The 16136-nt window shown below is 31.9% G+C and overlaps 1 protein-coding gene across 2 annotated transcripts; it reads right to left on the bottom strand.

The window, feature by feature from the left end:
- Positions 1-392: 392 nt before the first annotated feature.
- On the bottom strand, positions 393-14461 carry LOC140438389 (facilitated trehalose transporter Tret1-like). Of its 2 annotated transcripts, none has more exons than XM_072528070.1 (3): positions 14367-14461; positions 8464-8567; positions 393-2155 (listed from the first exon to the last, which is right to left on the bottom strand). In XM_072528070.1, the coding sequence occupies exons 2-3, from the start codon at positions 8516-8518 to the stop codon at positions 786-788; spliced, it is 1425 nt and encodes a 474-aa protein (XP_072384171.1). In that variant the 5' UTR covers positions 8519-8567; positions 14367-14461; the 3' UTR covers positions 393-785. The 2 variants fall into 2 exon arrangements, with proteins under 2 accessions (XP_072384171.1, XP_072384172.1); XM_072528071.1 differs by lacking the exon at positions 14367-14461 and adding an exon at positions 13318-13435.
- Positions 14462-16136: the final 1675 nt, after the last annotated feature.

Raw genomic sequence — 16136 nt, 5'->3', positions numbered from 1 at the left:
TATGTCGTCCCATTTTATATTTTCAGTTTCTTTTTTCTGTTCTACAAATCTGGATTGATTTGATAGCGACGAGTAGTTACATATCGCTTTATAAAGCGTTTTTGATTTATTTAAGTACCGGTTAAGACTCCTCAGATCCTTAGCACTCTTTTCCCAAAATACGTCGTATATTGCTTTGGATTACGTCTTCGTGGACGTAGGAGGTAGAATTCGTTGGCAGAGCTAGCTGATTTTTAGATCAGCTGTGATCTATTTGTCACTATCAGTTAGGCATTTGGAGAATTTAATGATTTGCTCTTATCAGCAAAAGAACAACCACTCCGATACCTATACCAACATTTAAACTCCATATATTTATATATGTGTGTGTAAAGAAAAATGTTTGATTCGATTTTAAATATTTAATAAATACAAATACAAAGTCGGATACTATAATACGTTATAAAAATATAATGTAATATATTTATATTATTTTTTAAAGTTACCTCACAAATATCCCCAGCAACTCAATTTAGTAATTTCTTTCCTTGTAAATTAGCTGTTAAGAAAACGCCACACTATTGACTAGCAGAAATATAGGAGAAGACACGGATATGCTAACCCAGACGGGTTTCTAATGTTTTTCCAACATCAAACCGATAAATTAAATGGTACTTTTATTGCAATCATTTACTAAGTATTGAATATTATTTACTTAGTAAAAGGAAAGACAGCTTTTAAATAATACATAAAAAAGCATACGATTTCAGTGCATAATGCTCTACTATGTGTATATTTTTAGACAGTTAATAATTAATTTTTTGGTATGGTTGATCTTCTCTTGAAACACTTTCTCGATCTTGAAAAATGCTTTCAATTTCCTTCAGCGATTTACCTGATGTTTCTGGCACCATTAGATAAATATAAGGAATAGCAGTTGCAACAACAATAGCAAATATCCAAAATGAGTATTCATAACCAATATAAACTGAAAATTTTGGAAACACAAAAGTTACTAGGAAACTCATAACAGTCATACAAAAAGCAATTAAAGGACTAAGAACAAATTTGAAGTTTGTAGGGAAAATTTCCCCGGCAATTATCCAAGATACTGGTCCTGCACCTAACTTGAAACTTAACATGAACAACATAACACTTGTTATCGGCAACCAAAACAAAAATTCTATGTTGATATTTTGTTTTTGCAGGTAAAAATATATTCCAAGACTTACCAGTGATATAAGTTGGCAAAAGTAAGAAACAATCAACAGGTTTTTTCTTCCCCAACTATCGACCAGTTTTGAAACAAATAGTTGTACTACAATTTGAAAAGCTCCCACTAACATTACTGATTTATCGGCTGGAATGGTTGACTCGGAAGCATAAAATATAGTTTGTTGATAAGCAAATATAGCATTACTGCCATTAAACTGTTGAAAGAACATTAGCATAAATGCAATTAAAAAGCTTTTTCCGACAGCCCTTGACTTACATAATTCATTTATTTTACCGCTTTTCTTATCCTCATCTATAGAATTAATAATATTTTGTAACTCATCTTGTACGTTACTGGTTTGCCTAGATAACATTAAAGAATGTTGAGCCTTTGATATTTTGTTTTGTTTAACGCAGTCATAAGGACTTTCTGGCATAAATATGCCAAAACTTAAGAAGAATAGGATAGATGGCAATAATGACCACAAAGCTAGGGTTCTTATAGTAACATAAGGACCTATCAAAAACATTAAATCTTGCGTTAAAGTTAACATTAAAGGAAGAAACATACTCGTTCGTCCTCTGTGCGTAGCTACTGACATTTCTGCTACATATACTGGGACTAGAGAAAATACACAACCTGTTCCCATACCAAGCAAAAATCTTGCGATATAAAAATGGATAACTTTGTTGGCAAATATTAGTATCATATGAGAGACCATTTGAGGTATGGCAAATAACAATAAGGTTTTCTTTTTTCCTATTTTATATGCTATGCATCCTGTCAACAATGGTCCAAAAATTGCACCCATACAGTGAAGAGCTGTTATCCAAGATATTTCTTTTATGGTGGCAGGTTTTGGAAGTGGATTGAATTCAGGATCAACTTGTCCTGCAAGCTTTGGAATACAAGGAGATGACCAGGCATATCCTATACCTGCTAGCATTGACATCAAGTTTACTAAAAAATAGGTATTTTTGTTAGCCAGTCATAAAAATTATAGTTAAATATTAGTAGAAATTTACAAATATCATTATATATATATATATATATATATATATATATATATATATATATATATATATATATATATATATATATATATATATATCAAAAGTGCACACTCGTAAGTGAATGGGATATTTTCGGTCAATTTGGAGATAAAAAAGACAAGAGTTGTGCTACTTTATCTATTTATTGAAGCCGTTTCGCCCACTGTTCAATGGGCATCATCAGTTCATCTAAAAGAGTGTTATTAGCGATACATCTAATATGAAAAACAATTAAGTAAATGATCTTACCTATAACAGATCTGTAGCATTAAGATGTTATTATTGTGAATAAACATCAAAAATTAATCTAATAAATAAATCAGCAAAAACACAGAAACATAGAACGCCGGAAGATCCCCAATTTAAGTAATTTTATATTAATTTTTTTAATTTAACTTTTGAAAACATTGATTGATTCTAAAATCTATCAAAAAATGTAATTGTCAATTTTGAAATGTTATATTAACAAACGTCTTCAATAAATAGATAAAGTAGCACAACTCTTGTCTTTTTTATCTCCAAATTGACCGAAAATATCCCATTCACTTACGAGTGCATTTTTTTTATATTAAATTAAACGGTCATATTCCTTAAAGATATATATATATATATATATATATATATATATATATATATATATATATATATATATATATATATATATATATATATATATATATATATATATATATATATATATATATATATATTATATATATATATATATTATATACATAAGTAAGAAAAAAGAAGAACTTGTTGACTCGTTTGGAAAAAATAAAAATATGTCTAGATTGGATGGGTTGGAGGCAATAAAAAGGGTCATTAGAGAATTATTTTTTATTACTCGAACTTTGAACTTTAGTCACAATATTTACAACATAAAAACAAAAAACATTTAAACTATTTAATCTTTGTATTTAAAAATTAAATATCCTATAGATACATTAGATAAACGCGTGTAGTATGTAGCATTGATTGTATTCAGTGTGAAGCTGTTTATGTTGGTTTGGAACTCACACTATCAAATCGTATTATTTCCTACAAGAGGGATTGTCGCATAAAAAAAACCATCTTGTGCTTTGACAGAGCATGTAATTGACAAAGATCATATTATGGATTTTGATAACATTAAAATTTTGTGTAATGAAGGTAATAAATTCAAAAGGATTTTTTTATTTTTCTACATTTTTATTTTTATTTTCCATGTTATACTTTGTTACATGTTTTCGGGTATCTGTGAATAATAAATAAATATTCTTTTTTCTTATTCAAAAAACTTTGTTTAGCAAACCAATATAATATATGGTGAAAATAAAAATTCTGACATGCCTGGCCATTTTCTATGAAAAACTAACAAAACACAGATATTGGTGCGATGTATGCTTTTATTTGGTTCTTTGCCAACACCATAACTAAAAAAATCAGATACTGCGTGATTATTGGACTAAAGACGCTTTATTAGAAACAGCAATATTTCAACAGATTATGCCACGAGATAGATATTTTTAGGTATTGGAATATTTCAAACCATTTTTAGCTATTTTCAAGAACAGCTTATATCCCTTTAACAATATTTTTATAGATGAAAGCCTTATTACTCAAAGGACGTATCTCGTCTTGCTAATATCATCCGAAATAAGGCATCGTTTTGGAACTAAGGATTTTGTTGCCGTTGATTGTGATACCGTTCATATATTCGATTTCATAATATAATCTGGCTTGGATACAAATATAACTCAACATTTTAAGAAAGTTGCTATATCTGGAAACATCGTAATGACACTGACCGAGCCAAATTGGAATAATGGCCACAAAATACTGCAGTCTGTTAGATGCTAAAGTTTTATTAGAAACTACTGATCATGCTGAACTTCATACCGCCTTAAAATTAAATATTGTATCAAAGTTCAATAAGCTTCTCCTTCGAGTCTGTTAACTAACAGACATCTTTGGGTAATAAAATAAATTCTATCGAGGTGCCAATAGCTACTTTACTACTATCAACATCTAACAACTGCTTCGAAAATACGATTACACTTTGATCTTGTTCCAAAAACACTCGCATGTTATTTGTCAATCGAAGCGTCTTTACATCATAATCATCAATCATCATCAATGGCGCTACAACTCTTCGTGAGTCTTTGCCGCGTTTACTATTGCCTTCCATGTTTATCGGTCCTGTGCCAGTAAGTCCCATTGTCGCACTCCCATTTTCTCTAGATCTTCTTTGACTGCATCTTTCCACCTTTTTCTAAGCCACGTCTTTACATGTCGCCATAAATTGGATGATGTTAGGCATGCATCTAGTTCGCCCGCAGCAGTTATTTGGAGAATAATAATAAATGAGGAACAGTTTAAAAATAAAACCATAACTTTACCAAAAATGTTTTTGGTTGTCACTAATATCTTTCCTAATATAAGTTCTGTCCAGTCCATATAATGACATTGTTAAATGTTCGCCATTGCTCTATTTTTGGCGATGTTGCAATCTGGTGGTTTATTAATTTCTATGTTTAATGGTAATTTCAAAGCAACATTTTCAATTCGTTCGCCTTTCAATAAAGTTGCTGATATTCCAGATGAAGCCAACGCTACGGCTTGTGCGATCTGATCCTTGTCAATAACAATAAAATTAGTAATGTTTTTTCTAGCCATCCACAGCATTAAGGAATCCAATTTTATAAATTTTACCAGATCCAATGTTCACAGCTTCTATTGAAGTATAATATGGAATCCTTTGTTGATTCAATTGTAGAACATTTGTATGAACTATTTGTAACTGTTGTTCTTTTTTATTAATCCAAATTTTCTTTGCAATATATTAAGCTGCATAAAAAACTATGTCTTGATAATAAACTAAAATAAATAGAAAATAAAATAAAAAACCAAAACAAGACAAAACAATTAAATTGGCATACTGCGGGTCTGTTAAAATTGGTCAAATTTAAGATTTATTTTATTATAATATATTTTATTTCTTTGTATATCATTTTATTCTATTTTATTATATTTTGTTCTTTTCTGTTTTGTTACTTCCTGACCGTAAATTTCTAAATAGAACCTTTTTTATTTCCTGGGTTTGTCGGTCTGTTGTAAATAAAAATATTAACTATTGCTTATACGTTTCGGGTATTTGCCATTTTCAATAAGTACTTTATTTTGGAAAAATTACATTGTACAAAAAATATATCATGTTTTTACTCTTTAGAAGTTTACGATGGATTAAAAAATTGATATCTGACATTGAAAGATGACATTTGGCAGGTATCTTAAAACACGAGTGGTATCTTAAATATATGCCATGGTGCACTTAAAAAAAACTCAATTTATTAAATTATGATACATCATATGGGAAAGATCTTTGATGTCAGTCTTATTATTGATAGGATTTAGATCTTTTTTATGTGAATCATCTCCAATAATCATCTTTTGTTATAATTTTGTTCCTTTTCCAAAATCTGTACATTTTCAAAATCGAAGGAATGGTTAGTTTCTAGAGAATGTTTGGCTCCGGCTGTTGTATTTAATATGATGTTTGTACACTATGTTTGTGCAATAGCCTTTCTGTGCAGGTATTGGTGTATTTGCCAATACATGTTGAATTGCAGTCTTTACAATTTATTTTATACATAATAGTTGATTGATGGTCTTTATTTGTCAATATTAATATCATATTTTGCCATTATTTTTGAGATTTGTTCCGAAAATCCATTAACGTATGGCGGGGATAGATAGTATTTATTTGATTTAGTGGCCAGATTTAGCCATACTGCTTACACTCCCTCTAAGGGGAAAATTCACTCATCTCAGATACCTACGGTATTAAAAGGATTGAGCTCTGATGGGACCCTTTTCCAATTATCGAGCCGTAGGTGACTTGGTACGTTGGAGTATCTTCCAAACATTTTCGTGCACATTGGACGTTGAGAGTAATACAGCTTTCTGCATGGTCTTGTAAAGATGTTCATTCACACCTAGCTTTTTTATGTTTTCTAGGAGGTTCTTCGAAATGACTCCAGTATAAGAGAGAATTATAGGTATTGTCTGGTTACTTTCCATTTTTCACTGTCTTTGTATTGGAATCTCCAGATCCCTGTACTTGGCGATCTTTTCGTTCTGTTTAACGCGAAGATTATTGTTGTTGGGTATCGCCACATCAGTTAGTGTTGTCTCTGTAGTTTATTAACTAGTACGAGATCTGGTCTATTATGTGCCAATGTTTGGTCTGTGAGCACAATGCGGTCCCATTATAGCTTGTAGTTGTTATTCTCAAGTATACTTTCAGGAACGTATTGATAATGTGGGAAATGGTTTGTTTGGAGAAGTCCTAGTTTGATGGCTTTCTCTTGATGATGGATCTTTCTATCTGCTGAGTCGTGCCGTTCCTTATATTCAGTTGCAGCAAACTCCTAGCAGCCCTCTGTTTCTTGAGCTAGACATCCATATCGGCATTTGTCATTTTGTATCTGAGGGTCTTTGACGATATATTTCAGGTAATTTTTGGTTGGTATAACCTGATCCTAAATGGCGAGTAGTGAGTCTTCTGCTACATGTTACCCAATATTTCGACGATATATTGTCGACAGGTGCGCATTTTTTCGTCCTTAGTAAGATGGTTCATGCGCATTTCTGGTTCCCTCAGTTTATGCGGTGTTGTATCATCTACTGCACAAATCGCGCTATGTAGAGTAGATGTCTCAGCCTGTACCTGAAAATAAGTTCTTAAATTAGTAGTCTGTTTTTCTAGTTGCTCACTTATATCCATTAGTCCTCGTTCTCCTAAATACCGTGGTAATGCCGTTCTTTTTACTGCACTTCGAGGATGGTGTTTTTGTGCCTTTGTGAGGTGTGTTCGTACTTTTTGCTGAAGATTTTCTATATCCGTTTTTGTCCACTTAATAATGCCAAATAAGTAGCTAAGCGCGGAACATGCATAGGTGTTTAGTGCCTTAAACAAATTTTTACTGTCAAGGTGTGAACGAAACAGCGATTTTACTCTTCGTAGCAGCAGTTAGCAGTATTTACTCAGCAGTTATCTCAGTTTTCATTTAATTATTGTCAATTTTCACCCACCGCCTCGATGTTCTGGCCGTTTTGCATATCGAATCCGCTAGGCTAAACCTTTCCTTTGATTATATTTTAGACACAGCATTTAAGACCAAATTGCATACTGATATCATTAGAGAAATTTCAGGTGGCTTCGAGTGGAAGCCAAAAGTTTTAAATTATCCATATACAATAAATATTTAAGCTTTGCCACAACAGTAGTGATATTTTTAATGATAATAGCTCTGTCAGTTGAGTTGAGTAGCTGGGATAGGGGGTTCATCGCTAGACAAAACCATAGTGAACTCAACAAGTAAATAGGCCCCGGTTGATTGCAATATTTTCAGTTTCAATATTGTTTTTACCCGGTATTTAGAGGTGAATTTTTGTTTTACAATCTGACATTATAATCTTAAAAAGGTCACTATGTTATCATCGACTTTATATATTTTTAACATATCTATAAGCCATTCATGCGGTACTGAATCAAACGCTTTCTTGTAGTCGATGAAAGCAGTAAAGAGATTCCTTTTTTTGTTATATGCTTGGTTAAAAATGACAGAGTCGATGATAAGTTGTTTTTTGCATTCCATGGAACTCTTAGCGTACCCTTTCTATTGAGGCTCTATGTGCTGGGCTATACGGTGAGAAATTTATATAGAGTTGGAAGACTGGAAGATACTTAGTTGAATCTTGGGTGTTATTTTGATCTTTTGGTATTAAAACAATTGTTCCCTGGGTTAAGAAAGATTGTATGATTTAGTGGTATTATTGTTATTATTATTACTGTTATGGCTTGTTATGAATTCTATGTTGTTTATTGATTTAAGATGTCTTTTACTTTTCTCAGATTTGCGGAATATTATTGTGGGCTAGATAGCGTAATTGCTCTGCCAGTAAGACTGAATACAACACTTCTTTTATGGGCTATGGATGCGTTAGTATTAAAATTTAGATATTTATTTCTAGTAATTTGATGTTATTTATTTCTAGTCAAAAAAAATTCTTACATTCTTATCCTTCCGGACCCTTCAACGCAAATTGTGTATTTACACAAAGATTAGTATAATCGTTTACATTAGCAAGTTGATAATAGAAAAGTTATTTAAAATAGACTTATTTTTTATTATTATTATCTTAATAGTTAAATATTTTAATAATAAATACCTGAGGCAGCTATGCAGTATGAAAAGTTTATTTTGTGCTTGGCTGTAAAATCCATCTTTACTTTCTGTTATAACAGTCAAATGGAGCTATTTTGGTATTTTATTCTGTAAAAATAATCAAAATATTACATTGATAATAAAGTAAATCATAAAAACATAATTATATCTTGTTTCTTATTCAAAAAATAATTTATTGTTTAAATTTCAGGTTACGTAGTAAACATTAGGCGTAGTAAATAGTTTATTGTTAAAAGGAGGCAAGGAACATTGTGTTAGTTCTAAAAACCTACAAACAAAACTATTCTAAACTACGTATACTGATTTATATTAATATAATTGTGATTAAGAACAAACTCAAGGCAAATTAAAGAGTACAACTTATTTATCTTTTATTTTTAGTTAACCAGTTATCAATCCTATTTACGGTCTTTGCAAATAGATTTTAACATGAGTTTGATATGATTTGCTTTGATTTCTTAACTTTATTTGATGAGCATCTTAATATTCCAGGGTAGCGCAAACGACAACATTAGCCCCTTAACAACTATTAGTTGAGGGTGGGTCAAAATGCTTCTCATAAGACAAAAAAATCTAAATAATGCTTAATTATAGGCCAAAAAAATTTGGAAAGCTAGTTTTAGATTTATTAACTATTCCGCTTCCGGTGTGGTATATGCAATTATTATTTAAAAATGTATAAAATATGTATATATGACAGTATTTCAAATGTTTGCAAAATGATCATTTTACCCAACGGATAGTGTAAAATGATCCCCACCATTTTTTTGGAAAAACCGGTATTTGTTATTGGAAATTAAGTAAAATAAAAGAAAATAAAACCAGTTAAATTCTAATATGAGAAGAGTAAACTTCTTGTAATATGTTGCGTGACTAAACATGGATTATATTGTTTAATGACTACAACATTCTACAAACTCCACCTATCTTGGCATTTTGGCATTTTGATTACAATAATCGCAGATGTTAAGGTCACAATCATTGTCCTCTATTTCAGCACATGCACTCAGCCCTCTCCTGCGGGAGATTTTAGAAGAGCATCAAAACAAATAACGCACTCTGCATCTTCTTCAACATCCATCTCGTCATCATCTTGTTCATGTTTTTGGTTTTTTACAACTTCGACTAAACGTGGTTTTTAGTTTTGCTTTTCATTAACAGTAGCTTTATTTTATAATGTAAGAGCTCTTTCTTTGTTTAGTAGTGCGTCGTGGTTTTAACGACTTAGGAAATGGGCAAATATCTTTCGGAAAAATAGTGAAAGAGGTCAAGGAACAGATGCGGGACCAGTGTCAATATGCTGGCTGACAAATAATGGATGAAAAAGGCTTAAGTTCCGATTCGTCAAGGTCATCATTGTCTAAACTTGACTGACTATGATTTTTCTTACAAGCAGTTATCTAAACTGGAGTTAAAGCAGCTGTTATGATGACATTTCCAGTTTGTTGCCTGTTTTTCGGTTCTCTCGCTCTGTAACTTCGACAGTTGTGAAATCGACTTCTGAGAAAACATCTTAATTGTAAGGAACGATTTCGGAACTGCAATATCATTGCAGTTACAAACTTTGCAGGCTTTGCAAGGTTGCCAGCTTTTTAATAAATCCTACAGATTCATTAGCTTCAAGCTCTTAAAATTGTAAATACTGTAATAGCTCGTCTTGGGAAAATGGTCAGCTATTTTTCTAGTACTTGTTCAGGGTAGTGATTAAGGGGATACATAAAGCTAAGGTCTAATGGCTGCAGCCTGTGTGTAGTATGACATGGTGACATTTACTTTTATTTGGATATTACTTTTAGCTTTTTCTTCTAAGTTCTTAGTGTGAGAAAGGTGACCGTCAAGAACTAGGAGCGCCAAGTCTCATGCTGATGGTTTAGCGACAGGTAGAAAATAATTAACCCAATCTGCAAACACATCGAAATTCAACTACACAGAATCATTGCATCCGAATGCTGCTCCGGGTGGTGTCCCATCTTTTAACTTCTTCTTCATCCTCTTTCTGTAAACAAATAACATCGGTGAAACATATGAACCTCCTGCAAACATACAAATGACTGCAGTAATAGATACACCTCGTTAGGAAGTGTACCAACTTATTTTTTCGACCTCTTTTGGCAAGAATCTTGACAGTTTTTTTCCTGGTACTGTACTCACAGATGTCTCATCTACATTATATATCCTGAGTGAAGGAATAACGTTTTATCATTATCATTGATTATGCAAGGAAGGATCCAAGGAAAAAGAAGCATAGGAAGAAGACGCATCTCCTGGCTGAAGAACCTTAGAGAATGGTTTAACTGTAGTTCACTACAACTTTTCAGAGCAGCAGCCAACAAAGTGACCATAGCCGTTATGATATCCAACCTCCGATAGGAGATGGAACTTTAAGAAGAAGATTATCATTTATGATTTTATCAATTTGTTACAACAGTTTTGTTAAAAACACGAATGCACGCTATCGATGTTGTTTCAGGAGATCTCCGTGTTTCGTTCGAAAACCCTTTAACCATTTTTTTCCAGCAAGTTTTGTTTGGTCCGAAAATCTATGCATAATGGCATTTCTAGGAATCAGGATTCCAGACCCGTTGCTTTCTTTTCAAGATCACTTAACTCTAGTGAGCTTAACCATTTTGCTGTGGAGAAAGAAGCATACGCTATTGTTAAATCTCTAAAGAAGTGGCGCCATTTTCTTATAGGAAAGCCTTTCACAATCATTACTGATCAAAAGTCTGTAACATTTATTTTCAGCATGAAGGCCTTTCATAGATGCAGGCACTATAGCTTTCTTCAATAAAGCAGGGGTAGCAGCAATAATGCAGACTGTGCAGTTATCATAGCCTTTAAATACGTTGACAGGTGCACTAGTACTCTTGGAGCGGCAAATCTTTGCAAAGTGTCCCTTTTTATTATAGAATTTGCAGATGGATTCCCGAGCAGGACAGTTCTTCCTTGAATGTATTGGCCCACTACAGAAAAAACATTTGTGTCCTGACCTAGAAGAGTTAGTAGAGTTGGTAGCAGCTGTCACAGTGACACATTCAGAATTTGTTGGAGAGGTCTGTGACTCAAATTGATAGTTACCAGGTAGAGCACTAAGTGTTGAATGTTGATTTGAATAAACCTGAGAGTTGAACTCTGCCATTTCCATTGAAATAGCTATATTGTAAGTTTCTTCTAAAGTTAGTGTTAAACTGTCTGACAATCTCGATCGTATCTTTGTGGATGTCATTCCAGCGATAAAATTGCAGCAGTATAATTGTAGTCTTTTGCTAACTGTTTTAAAGACTGCATAGAGGAATCGATAGACTGTTGTGGTCTAGTGGTTAGTATGTGACGAGCATGAATAGTATTGTTTGGTTTGATGTATATTCTGTCAAGAGTTTGAATGGATTCGTTGTAAGTGTTACAATCGCTTATATATGTATATACTCTTGGCGAAATTTGATTATTAACAGTTGTAGCTTAGTATCATTAATATCTAGAGGTGGTGCAGCAGCACCTTTAGCAGAAACAGCGAGAGGGACAATGTGGGCAGCTAAAAATTTCATAAAAGTTCTCTTCCAATGGTCCCATTCCTTTACTGTTGATTACACAGATGGATTCCCGTCGAACCTATCGGGTCTTAGATACTTCTCCATTTATGTTGATTAAATTGAAATGATAAAGCAAAACCTAGGATATAAGGTTTTAATCAACATAAATTGTACACATAATGTTAACAAAAACAATAGAAATTAATATGGCAGTGAGAGTGACTTCTGTCAAACACCAAAAATTAACAAAACAAATGTACTAGCTGATTATTCAGTAGAATAAAAGCTAAAAAGAAGAAGAAAAATGCTAGCATAAAGTTGCCTACTTTCATAATCATATTCAAATCTAAGCAAAACCAAATAGGTTAATATCACATCAAGAGGCTTATATTCAAGTTAGGTACTGTAGAAGTACGTTGGGTGATGGGTACGCCACTACAAATACAGATAACTTAACCACTGCTAAAAATAATGTATAGGATCGTTAAAATAGGCTAAAAAATGAGAAAACTGCAAGGAGCAAAAAAAATGGATCTTGAAGCTCTATAACATCTGCTGTAAAGCCTGCAACATTCTAAAAGTATTAAACAAATCTAAAATATTAATTTCCTTGAAGCCAACGAAAGACCTAGAAATCACAATAACTACAGACCTATTGTCCTATTGTGTCAATTTTTTAACACAAGAGACTCATCCTGACCAGAATAGAAAATAGTGTTGACAAGTACCACATTCCACAATAAGGAGAATTTAGACCCGGAAAATCTTGTACCGGCCATGTAATCACATTAATAGAACACGTTAAAGAAGGCTTCAAAGAAAAATTGATAACAGGGGCTATTTTCGTAGATCCGTCAGCAGCTTATGATATAGTAAGGTACACAACATAGCTCCAAAAATTTGATTCTTTCCTGCAAAACAGACATTTTTCGTCATGATGTGGGGCAAAGTTAGTAGATGGAGGGTTCAAAAGAACGGCCTCCCATAGGTAAGCATTTTCGCAGCAATTTGTTTAATATATATACATAGATGTAGGAAGTAAACAAGATGTATGTTGTGGCATCTTAAGAACAACGGTAGAGACACTGTGTTATTCTACCGCTTAATATCCACACACCGTTTAAAACAGATCTACTTACACCAAACAAGTGGATACTGTGCTAAATAAGACAAGCATGATAGTAATAAAATGTATAAAACCGATGCCACTCTCAAATCTATATAAAGCAGCGGGTTTTGCACATCCCTCATTACGCAGAAATGTAGCGGAACACATAGCCAACAAAACTCGCAAATGAGCCGCTTACCTTACACAGAGCTAGAAGACCACGAACGTAACTAAAATCCAGGAAAAGTTTCCTTGGTGTAGTGCCGGATGAACTGTCTAAATATTTTTGTCTTTCCCAGGTTTAGTCGGGGGGAAACAGAACCTGACAAAACGGGGAAATCATAGACCACGATGGTGTAAATTGTGACTGTAAGAAAATACAAAATATAAAACATCTTTTTACTTGAAGAAACTGCCCCATCAATATATCTTGAAGATTTGTGGCTTTCTAACAAAGACGTTACAGACGTAGCCCGATCCTGTGGCGAAATTATATGAATGACATTCAAGTAACAATTAAACACAAACACAAAGAAAACATTGTATAAGAAACAATCGGAAAAACCGGATTAGGTACAAACGTAAGGGACGAGGAAAGTGACAAGCACCAAATGAATGAAGTAAAAGATAAAAACAATTAATAGTAAAACACAGTAAGGTATTAGAAATCAATGCTTATATTTGAAGAAGATTAAAAAAACTGGGTTTTCATATAGTTTGTAGCATAGGAAAGGTATAGATCAAAGGAAATAATTATTTAGCCAATTTAATTAGTTCGGTAGTTATTGTCTTGAACGGTTATATGCATGGAGGAAAAGTTTAAAAATTAAGATTGTAACTATAGTCAAAAAGCTTTCTGAGGAAAAATTCATGAAGCCAACATAAATATTGCCGAACAGAAGATAAAAAAGGTCAGTACCAAACTGTGGTAATTGGAGATAATCCTTCAATATCAATTTTGTAATGATAAAATGTTATTTTTTTATCTGTTGATCCAACGATTAATCATCTATGTTTATAGTTATTATGCTGTAATAAGAATATAAAATATTTAAAAAACCGTATGTTATACTGTTCTTTTTATCATGCTGCTAATAATATATGTATTATGATGAATTGAAAATTACTAAAACAAAAATATCAAGATATTTGTATAAAAAATAGCTTAATAAAAGCTTATTATTATAGTGTTGCATGTGATATTATAATCGAAATTGAACGAAAAAAATTGGTTTATCCAAAACTTACCAAATCTCCTTTTTAGACAAAACTACTTATAGCATCTAAAACTTAAGAATCGGCAAGTAATTTTGCAAAATGCAACTGCAAAAAATGTTTACTTTTCTTAATAAAGGTATTTATTTATACTGATAAGACAAATCTAAGCCTTTTGGATTCAATTGTTTAACATATACCTTAATAAATATTTTATACGACATGGGAATTTTCCCAAATTTTTTAATACGTATGTATTTATATGTGTGTATATATATATATATATATATATATATATATATATATATATATATATATATATATATATATATATATATATATATATATATATACAGCGTGGTATTTAAATAATTGTACGAAAAGAAACAGTAGATTCTACACTTTAAATTATTACGATTTAAGACAAATTGCTTTAATAAAATGTTGGCGCAAATACGGGCGCCACATATGCCCATATGTGGTATAAATTTGTACTTAACTATTTTGCTCTTTAATTTAGCTGTATTTGGTACAAAAAATATTAAAGATACATTATTTTAACAAAAAAGCTATACCTGTTATAAACTTAAAAACTCAACAGTTTTCGAGATAATCGCATTTTACAAATCAGCTGCATAATTATTCTGATTTAAGGCAATTACTCCAGGCAACGAAGAAAATTTTGGTATAAAATACCTTAAATTAAAGTTAACAAAATATTAAATAAAATAAATATATCAGCAGTCATAACTAAATCAACATAACTTTTTGTCATAGTAAGTGTTCGATATGTCCACCATTTTCTTTAATTTATTTGTCAATATATTCCATAAAAGATCGTCTCATATTAAATAGCATCATTGGATCTAAAGAAACTGCTGCAGTATTTATTTCTTTTCATAGTTGGTTGCGAATGTTTATGGGATTCTTATAGTCACGTTGTTTTAATGCGCCCCAAACAACAAAATCAAGCGGAATAAATTCTGGGCTACGTAGTGGCTATAATGTATAATGGATTAATATATTCTTTTGGATACATAATATCCAAATCTTATGATATGTTATGGAACTACATCTTATTTGTGGCAGAGGTTAAATAATGTATTAAATTGTGATGTATCTCGTTTATTGGTTGCTTATATATACCCGGAATAACTTATCGATGACATTACTTATTTATATGATTACGTTACAGCTTACGAGTAACTATAATTAAATCTCGAACGAATGGACTATTATGATTCACTAACGAACTAATATTATGCTAAACTAAATTGCTTGTGTGTTTACTATATTTATAACAATATCCATTATTAGGCCAACGATGATATTTTTGTAAAAATGGTGAGTCTTTAAGGTTAGATTTGTAGCAAAAGTATTATGAAACAAGACACATAAATGTGTTATTCAATACCTGTGCTCTAGTTTCTATTTGTCCTAACAAAAATGGGTAAACAATTTACGTAATGAATAAGTATTCTTTTTGGATTTTTTATGAATTAAATAAATATATCAATACCTCACCACATTGCCAAGGAATATGACTACAACGACCAATCCAAAATTCAGAAAAGTTGTATTTAAGTATGTTCTAACTGCCTTCTCTCTAGAATGTGGTGGTGTACCATTTTGCATAAACCACATATTTTATGTTTTCAGCATTTTACAATAGAGAAAAAGTAATACAACGCCATTATAGAAACATAAGAAACGATAGAAAAGGGAAATTGTAAACATAATGACGGCCAACATCTGAATACAGACACGGCACCTAACAAAGAAGATGAAGAATCTTTTCTCCAA

Source organism: Diabrotica undecimpunctata, chromosome 4 (assembly GCF_040954645.1).
Source record: "Diabrotica undecimpunctata isolate CICGRU chromosome 4, icDiaUnde3, whole genome shotgun sequence".
Taxonomy (NCBI): Eukaryota; Metazoa; Arthropoda; class Insecta; order Coleoptera; family Chrysomelidae; genus Diabrotica; species Diabrotica undecimpunctata.
The sequence above is the reverse complement of the archived record's forward strand: the minus strand, read 5'-3'. Positions and strand labels throughout refer to the sequence as shown.

Coding starts and splice junctions, on each gene's coding strand:
- LOC140438389 (XM_072528070.1), bottom strand. CDS start 8,518: ATGGATTTTACAGCCAAGCACAAAATAAACTTTTCATACTGCATAGCT. Junction 2,156..8,463: donor ATACTGCATAGCTGCCTCAG/GTATTTATTATT, acceptor CCTATTTTTTAG/TAAACTTGATGTCAATGCTA.